This window comes from Ictalurus punctatus, chromosome 13, assembly GCF_001660625.3.
Source record: "Ictalurus punctatus breed USDA103 chromosome 13, Coco_2.0, whole genome shotgun sequence".
NCBI classification, from domain to species: Eukaryota; Metazoa; Chordata; class Actinopteri; order Siluriformes; family Ictaluridae; genus Ictalurus; species Ictalurus punctatus.
Window position 1 is genome coordinate 682,501 of NC_030428.2, and position 9,342 is coordinate 691,842.

The following is a 9,342-nucleotide window of genomic DNA, read 5'->3' on the forward strand; positions in this document are numbered from 1 at the left end:
ATGTCCGGACCCTTGGCTCGGATGTATCATGGAGGACACGGGGTAAGTCTGGAATCCAGATCCTTCAGAGATGTGTGTGTGTTCTGTGTGTCTCTAACTGTGCGTGTGTGTGTGTGTGTGTGTGTGTGTCAGGTACTACCTGCCCAGGAAGTTCTCCCGCTGCAGTGTGGAGGAGTACGTACGCTTCCTGCAGGACGGAGGAGGCAGCTGTCTGTTCAACAAACCCACCATGGCTAGTCCCCACACACACACACACCCACACACACACACACACACACACACACACACGGAACTACTTGTTGGTTGTTTTTGTTCTTGTTTCTTTGCGCTGAACTGTGTGTTTCTGTGGATTATTATTTCACGATGGGCTTTTTTCAGTTACTGGATCCTCCTGAATGTGGGAACGGATTCGTGGAGCAGGGGGAAGAGTGTGACTGCGGCTCGCAAGTGGTGAGTCAGCAAAGCCCGGATCTTCTCGTAATGATCTTTCGGAGGAGGAGGAGGAGGAAGAGGAGGAGTTGTGGAACTTGATGTTTTTGTTTTCTGTATAAATGGACTCTTGTACATTTTGTATATTCTCTTCGATTTAAAGTACACGTGCAGTCAGGAAACTGTGCTCTTATGATGACTAGACAGGAAGCCGTACTGACCATTTCCTGTGTGCTGATGTAGTGTGTGTGTATGTGTGTGCGAGACAGGAGTGCTCTCGAGCAGGAGGCGCATGCTGTAAGAAGTGCACTCTTACCCATGATGCAATGTGCAGTAATGGACTGTGCTGTAACAGGTGTAGGGTAAGGACATGTCAAACACACACACACACACACACACTGTTATGTTCTATAATACATAAATATTTGGTAATCCATCTTTCTGCTCTCGTGTGTGTGTGTGTGTGTGTGTGTGTGTGTGTTACAGTATGAGCAGAGAGGTGTGGTGTGTCGAGACGCTGTAAACGATTGCGATATACCAGAAACGTGTCCTGGAGATTCCAGTCAGGTGACGTTTACACTTCTTATCTTCATTTACCTCAAATTTCTAGTATTTATTTATTTATTTATTTTATTATTTATAATCCCGAGTCTTTTTTTTGAATCTACGTATAATCCACGTCTTCAGTATTTTAGTTCCAGTGTTATTGAGTACCCATAGTGCAGGTTGCCATTAATTCTGTATTTATGCACTGAATTGCGGTATTTCTACTGCGTTATTTTTTGGTAGTTAGAGCACTTTATATAGACGTGTTTGTTTGAGTATTTGTAAAATCCTGCTTTATTTTGTAACAGATTCCAGGGTTTTTTTTGTATGTATAAAACTGACGTCGTGTGTTTGATGATGTTGGTCCCCAGTGTCCTCCTAACGTAAACAAGCTGGACGGCTACACGTGTGACGCAGGACAGGTAAATGTGCTCACCTGCTCCTCTACACACTGCTGTGTACACTCTCAGAACTTCTCCAATGACAAATCTCCCACAATGCACCTCTCTCAGGGTCGCTGTTACGGCGGTCGCTGTAAGACCAGAGACGGGCAGTGTCAGGCGCTCTGGGGACACAGTGAGTACAATACCTTAACCTTGTGTGTGTGTGTGTGTGTGTGTGTGTGTGTGTGTGTGTGTGTGTGTGTGTGTGTGTGTGTGTGTGTGTGTGTGTATCACAATCCAGAATTCAACAACTCTGTGGGAAAACACTACACACAGCAGTGATATTTAAATTCCCACAAAGAAGTCTCTTCCTGTAAGTGATTAGCGCCCCCTAGTGCCCTGCACATTAACACCACACTCCTCTGTACTCTTACTGAGATCATAGTGTGTGTGTGTGTGTGTGTGTGTGTGTGTGTGTGTGTGTGTGTGTGTGTGTGTGTGTGTGTGTTAGACTCAGCAGACCGTGTGTGTTATGAGAGGCTGAACACTGAGGGGACGGAGAAAGGGAACTGCGGACGAGACTCCAGTGGACAGGGATGGATCCAGTGCAGCAAACCGTGAGCATCTACACACGCACACACACACACACACACACACACACACTGTTGAGGCGTTGAGCATATATTTTTCTAACTTCTACCCATCTCTCTCTCTCCATCTCTCTCTCTCTCTCTCTCTCTCTCTCCACAGTGATGTACTGTGTGGGTTTCTGTTGTGCTCTAATATGACGATGAAGCCTCGTTACGGTGATTTAGATGGAGAAGTCACAAGTCTCACCATCTACCATCAGAGCAAGTACCTGGACTGCCAGTAAGTGTGTGTGTGTGTGTGTGTGTGTGTGTGTGTGTACAGAACAGTTAACAGAAACAGTAAAATGTACATGTCCAGTAAGGTGAGAAGATCTCCTGGTTGATGACCCTTACAGTGTGTGTGTGTGTGTGTGTGTGTGTGTGTGTGTGTGTATGTGTAGTGGAGGACATGCTGTGCTGGAGGATGGCTCAGATCTGGGTTATGTAGAGGACGGAACTCCGTGTGGTCCTAACATGATGTGTTTGGAGCGACGCTGTGTGCCGGTGATGACCTTTAACCTGTCTGTGTGTCCCGGTTCCTCCAGCTCACACATCTGCTCCGATCATGGGGTGAGTGAGTGTCTGTGTCTGTCTGTCTCTCTCTCTCTCTCTCTCTCTCTCTCTCTCTCTCTCTCTCTCACACTCACACACACATTTACACACTGGGGATTGACTGAATTTGCCAGATCTGTCAGCACTACTGTCTTTCTGTACACAACACCACCCCCTGCTGATGCCGGGCGGTACTGCAACAGGTCACTAACACCATTCATTCACTCATCTACAGCAGTGCTCATCAACCAGGGGCGTGGAGAGATCGGAAGGCGGGGTGCGATTATTATTATTATTTTTTTAGAATTCACAGATATTGCATCATTTGTGTCCTCTGTGTATTTTATTGCTTTTCATATAGGATGTGCATAAATTGAAAAACTCTGCATTCTTTCTCTCCCTCTGTATTTTCTTTTTGCTGGAGAGAGGCGGAGTTTAGTCTGCCTTTTATCTAGCGGTCAGTGCAGAACAGCATTGCCAACTTAGCCACTTTTCAGACCCCTTCAGCCACTTTCCAGACCCCTTCAGCCACTTTCCAGACCCCTTCAGCCACTTTCCAGACCCCTTCAGCCACTTTTCAGACCCCTTCAGCCACTTTTCAGACCCCTTCAGCCACTTTTTGGACAAACTTTTGCGCCGTTCCAGATATCAGCAGTACGGTCCTGCACGCGCAAGGTCCTGCTTTCCCGCTGCACACACACCTCTCTCCGCGTCTGCTCTGTTCAGTGAGGGGCCGAGAGCCAGAGATTTAACAGTGTCATGGACAACGAGACGCGCCCTTCATCCCAGTTTACATCATTCACATGCCGGTGTATTTTACAACGCGAGACGAATAGAGTGCAACATGTTTTCCATGTAAAATAGTCCAGGTTATCACAGCCTAGTTCTCTTGATCAGAGTAGTTCTAGTGTTCACAAACCTTTATCGTTCATCTTCCACACCTGTCCGGGATACAGCGGTATAAAAGTCATTTAGAAAATCAGAATTTATGAAAAGTAAGTAAAGTAAAAAAACACAAATCTTAAAAAACAGATTATAGATTAGGGAGAGAGAGAGAGAGAGAGAGAGAGAGAGATTTGATATAGAATAGATAATCTTTGTAGCTGGTCTCCTCCAATATGGGGGGGGGTGGTTGCAAAAGGTTGAGAACCTCTGCTCTACAGTAAGCGCTTTCTCCTGCTCAGGCTCTTGTTGGATGAGGAAGGAATACACGCTGAATAGAGAACGATCCGGTAACGCAAATCCCCTTCAATAACCTCACTCTGAACTCCAGGAAAAAGGATTTACATCGCTTTTCAATTCTCACTTCCTGATTACAGCCGAGTGTGTGTAATACTCTCACTCTCTCTCTCTCTCTCTCTCTCTCTCTCTCTCTCTCTCTCTCTCTCTCTCTCTCAGACGTGCAGTAACGAGGTGAAGTGTATCTGTGACTCGGACTACACGGGGAAGGACTGCAGTGTGTACGACCCGCTCCCTGATCCACAGCTTCCTGAAGGACCCGAGAAATACAAAGGTATTTACTAGTCCTGTCACACACACACACACACACACACACACACACACACACACACACACACACACACAGAGTCACTTCACTTCTTTTGTGTGTGTGTGTGTGTGTGTGTGTGTGTGTGTGTGTGTGTGTGTGTGCAGGTCCGAGTGGCACAAACATCATCATCGGTTCTTTAGCAGGAGCCATACTGCTGGCAGCTATAGTGCTGGGAGGAACAGGCTGGGGCTTCAAGTAAGATCTCTCTCTCTCTCTCACTCTCTCTCTCGTGCTCTCTCTCTCTCTCTCTCTCTCTCTATATATATATATATATAAAACTGACACCAGAGTAGAACCACCACACACACACACACAGTAAGTTTCACTGTAACAGATGGAGAAACGCTTTCTTTATTTGAGTTGTACACTGATCATCTCTCTCTCTGTGTGTGTGTGTGTGTGTGTGTGTGTGTGTGTGTGTGTGTGCGTGTGTGTGTGATTTTTCCCCAAATCCAGGAATATCCGGAGAGGAAGGTATGACCCTGCGGAACAGGACATGTGACGTGTCTTTTCTTTCGGTGATGTTTAGACCTTTCTGTTGTATGAGAACAGGTCCGGTGTTGGTTCCTGAACCCGAGGCGCTGGTTAACCTTCGGCCTCTTGTATATTTTTATAAACCGAGATACACTTTGTGTTGTTCCGTACGGGGTTTTTAAATCGGTGGGAACTCCCTGCAGGTTCTGTGTTTCCTAACAGCCGGTGCTCTGTCGTTCTCTTATTGGTTCCGTTGTTCCTCAGATCCGGAGGAGGATGAGGAGTCTGTCCGGTACCGCTGTCCTGTCCTCTTTTCTTCACTGTCCTTTTACGTTCGGAGGAGAAACGAGCGGCGGGGGGAAAACCACCATGTCTTCCACTCCAACCTGCACAAAGCCTCTGCTTCCTGTTCGTCTTTCCGCTCTTCTCTGTCCTCTCGCCACGTCTGAACCGTCCCACGCTCCCCAGCCCACCTTCCGTTCCTCACGTCGTGTTTATTCTGAGATTCGTACGAGTCTGAGCCGTCAGCCGAACCTGCCCGGGTCTCTGTGTACCTTTTTAAAGACGCGATCGGCGTTCTTTTATCTTTTTATCTTTCCGCGCCTCACTCGATGGCGTTCGGGAACGTCCGACTGGCCGTGTAGCGTCGGTCCAGAACTTTACAATAACACGCTGAATTCCTGCCAAATGGTATTTAATACCGTTCAATAAGCCCCTCCCCCTCCCTCCCTCACCATCTCTGTCAAGGTTTAAAGGAACGCTTCGAGCCTGATCTAAATCTGATCTACATGTACATTATCATCTCCTCAGATCGGTCGCTTCAGACGAATCGTCTGAGATCCGTGTGTTTCGTGTGTAAAATAGTCAGATGGTCGGAGATTCTGACCGCGCGGAGAATCCGGGAACAGAAAAAGCGTCATAAATATAGGAATAACTAATACCGCACACGGACTTTACACTGTTCTGAGCCGAAAACACACACACACACACACACACACGCACACACACGTGAGTTTACTTGTCACTGTAAAATCCGAGCACTGAGGCGTTGGTACTAGCACTGTGTGTGTGGTTTAGTATTGTTATATTATTATTATTATTATTCCGTTTGAAGTGTGTTCTGTCGTCAGCCCTCCAGCGATTATAAAATACCGTGTACATAAACGTCTGAATGTAACTTTAAACAGCACGAAGTTGCATCGTTTTCTTCATGTATCGCGTGTGTGTGTGTGTGTGTGTGTGTGTGTGTGTGTGTGTGTGTGTGTGTGGACTTTTCCTGTATGACAACATGACAAGCACACACGTGTTTTTCGGAACACGAGCGTAGAAACATTCTGCCAGTTTTAATCTCGTATATATTATGTATTGTGAGAGTGTGATGCAGGGCGCGTCCCCTGTGAACACGCAATAGATCACTGTGTGTGTGTGTGCGCTTCTTGTGTGTGTGTGTGTGTGTGTGTGTGTGCGTGTGTGTATACTTCATATACGGTACACCCGTGTTAAGACATAAGCACAAACCGATCGCAATCCATGTGTTAAGGAGGAAAAAGAGTATTTAAAGGAGGCTGTGTTTCAGAGTCTCTCTCTCTCTCTCTTTTCTGTCTCTCTCTCTCTCTGTCTGTCTCTCTCTCTTTTTCTGTCTCTCTCTCTGTCTCTCTCTTTTTCTGTCTCTCTCTCTGTCTCTTTTTCTGTCTCTCTCTCTCTTTTTCTCTCTCTCTCTCCCTCTCTCTCTCTCTCTCTCTGTCTCTCTCTCTCTTTTTCTGTCTCTCTCTCTCTCTCTTTTTCTGTCTCTCTCTCTGTCTCTCTCTCTTTCTCTTTTTCTCTCTCTCTGTCTCTCTCTCTCTCTCTGTCTCTCTTTCTCTTTTTCTGTCCCTCTCTATTTTTCTGTCTCTCTGTCTCTCTCTCTCTCTCTCTCTCTCTGTCTCTCTCTCTCTCTCTGTCTCTCTCTCTCTCTCTGTGTCTCTCTCTCTCTCTCTCTCTGTCTCTCTCTCTCTCTCTGTCTCTCTCTCTCTCTCTCTCTCTCTCTGTCTCTTTTTCTGTCTCTCTCTCTGTCTGCCTCTCTCTGTCTCTCTCTCTCTCTCTGTCTCTCTCTCTCTCTCTGTCTCTCTCCCTCTCTCTCTCTCTCTCTCTCTCTGTCTCTCTCTCTCTTTTTCTGTCTCTCTCTCTCTCTTTTTCTGTCTCTCTCTCTGTCTCTCTCTCTTTCTCTTTTTCTCTCTCTCTGTCTCTCTCTCTCTCTCTCTGTCTCTCTTTCTCTTTTTCTGTCCCTCTCTATTTTTCTGTCTCTCTGTCTCTCTCTCTCTCTCTCTCTCTCTCTCTCTCTCTCTCTCTGTCTCTCTCTCTCTCTCTCTCTCTCTCTCTCTCTCTCTCTGTCTCTCTCTCTCTCTCTCTCTCTCTGTCTCTCTCTCTCTCTCTGTCTCTCTCTGTCTCTCTCTCTCTCTCTCTGTCTCTTTTTCTGTCTCTCTCTCTGTCTGCCTCTCTCTGTCTCTCTCTCTGTCTCTCTCTCTCTCTCTCTCTCTCTCTCTCTCTCTGATGATTGACAGATGGTTATACGAGTTATATTCGCGTTCACAGGCCCGCTCTCACGCAGATATAAACTGGTCACGCGAGGAAGAAACGGATGAACACGGAAATAGGGAATATTCAGGGCTGAAATCTGTTGTGATGTTTATCAGGTCAGATGGAAAAACTCTTCCAGTATTTTCTAAACCCGAATGGAATCGAGAGGCCTTTAAGAAACAAATTCCAGCCGAGCAGTTTAAAGATTGAGGTAAAAATATTCACCGTGTCGCGTCGGGGATTCGCTGAAAAGACCACATTTTAAAACTCGAGTCTTAAACACACTGAACGTTGAACACACTCAACATTATTCATCCTTACTGAATTTACACCTCTATCACCCGTATCACACACAATACACACGTAGCCTCCTTCTTCTTCTTCTTCTTCTTATTATTATTAAGAAATGACCCTAAAGCACTATCACAGTAAATTCCCATCAGTGAACAGTGTAAGGACTCGTTCATGGAAAAGTGTGTGTTATTGATTACAAATAAACAAGTAGTTTACAGTGAAGTTCTGTACTAGTGATGGTGTAAACGATTCCCTTATTATTTGAACCGAGCATGAATTTCAAAACTAACTTGATAAATAAATAAATAAAGGACTAATTTAAAAACCGATTTACACTGAATTACCATTAATCAAGAACGAATAAATCTACCAAAGTTTATACCGTAAACGTTTCTTTTTTTTTTTTTTGAATGACCATCAATTACAAACAAACAAACAAATAAAGGATTTACAGTAAATTCTGTGAAAAATTACGGGTCCAATTTTCATCATCATTAATAATAATAATAATTTAAAAAAACAAACAAACTAATAAATCTAAGCATTTATAATACTCTACATTCCCATCAGTAACAATAAATAAATGACAGGACCAATTTTTAGTGACATACCGTTAGTAATAAATAAATAAATACCTTTCAGGGCTTATTTTAGGAGAAGTGTAGCTGGGCGTGGAGAGGGGTGGAGCTGGGCGTGGAGAGGGGTGTAGCTGGGCGTGGAGAGAGGGGTGGAGAAAGGTGTCCTGTATGTTACATGTGAAGGAGAACGAATGAGTTATTTGTTTTGGTTTAGATTTGGGTGGATGATTTCGGACGTATGATTTTGGTGTAGCACTGCCGCCGCCCTCTGACGGCCGAATCCCAGTTACTGTGCGCGTCACGGTTCAGAGACTCACTGCGTCACCTCAGTCAGTGCCCAGTCTACAGCGTGACGGATATACGGCTGTCTTTTTAACGCATGTCTGTGTGTTTAGTCTCAGGTTTGGGCCACAATGTTCATAGTGTTGACTTCCTGATTTAAACTTTAACGTGACGATTTAACACTTGGATTTTTATCCTGATTTCTAGCGCTCGTCTCCCGCTCCGCTCTGACCGAACGCCGATCGCCACGGAGCACAACTCGCTTTACGTTATGTTGGTTATTGTCTATGATTCTACGATGTGTATATATATAGATAGATAGATATGCACGCACTTACCGGTATCTGTACATAAACATGAACACTCCTGTATATGAATAGCTATAAACTAATATCAGTGTACGAAACGCACAGCTGTAACCTTATTAACGCTAACGCTAACACACGCTAAGCTAAAAATTGCTGCATCATAGGAAATGTATTCCATACCATTGCGACGTTTGATTGTAAATGAATGTAGAATTACACAGAACCGTTACGGTGTGTGTGTGTGTGTGTGTGAGAATAAAGCTACATGTCTGACCGAGTGGCTGATGAGAGAAAAACTATGTCGATCATTTCAGATTAAATTCACTTCCACGTTTGCTTTAAGACGAGCCGCAGTGTAACACGTGAGATTTAGAGAGAAAAACATTTCTGTATTAATCAAAAGGCTGAAATAATAATAATAATAATAATAATAATAATAATAATAATAATAATAATAATAAATGACATGAAAACATGCAGTGTGTGGTGTTTTTATTCGTGTGTGTGTGTGTGTGTGGGGGGGGGGGGGGGGGGGGCTTGGCTTTATTTGTAGTTGTCTGGTCTTTTAACTGAAATATATGTATTACACTTCATGATGAGATTCTCCTAGTCTCACATTCACTTCTACAGTTTCAGCAGTTTTCAGAAATACTTTATTAAACTAGTGTTATATTAGTTGTGTTTTAAAATATTGCATGTATATATATATATATATACACACATACATACAGTACTAATTTTGCATACTGTTGAGCACTGAAG

General features: G+C 44.4%; 1 protein-coding gene across 2 annotated transcripts in view; it reads left to right on the forward strand.

Moving 5' to 3' along the window:
• The window catches only part of adam11 (ADAM metallopeptidase domain 11), a 24,537-nt gene extending 15,482 nt beyond the window's left edge, over positions 1–9,055 (forward strand). The window contains exons 14-27 of one of the 2 annotated variants that reach the window (XM_053685160.1): positions 1–42; positions 133–232; positions 379–450; positions 699–791; positions 916–996; positions 1,347–1,397; positions 1,488–1,551; positions 1,870–1,975; positions 2,109–2,228; positions 2,389–2,557; positions 3,938–4,052; positions 4,193–4,283; positions 4,545–4,562; positions 4,827–9,055. The exon at positions 1–42 is cut by the window's left edge and continues 10 nt beyond it. In XM_053685160.1, the coding sequence (XP_053541135.1) occupies positions 1–42; positions 133–232; positions 379–450; positions 699–791; positions 916–996; positions 1,347–1,397; positions 1,488–1,551; positions 1,870–1,975; positions 2,109–2,228; positions 2,389–2,557; positions 3,938–4,052; positions 4,193–4,283; positions 4,545–4,562; positions 4,827–4,842 (1,138 nt within the window). In that variant the 3' untranslated portion in view covers positions 4,843–9,055. Of the gene's footprint in view, positions 43–132; positions 233–378; positions 451–698; positions 792–915; positions 997–1,346; positions 1,398–1,487; positions 1,552–1,869; positions 1,976–2,108; positions 2,229–2,388; positions 2,558–3,937; positions 4,053–4,192; positions 4,284–4,544 lie in introns of both variants that reach the window. The other variant, XM_053685159.1, reaches the window with a different exon arrangement.
• Positions 9,056–9,342: the final 287 nt, after the last annotated feature.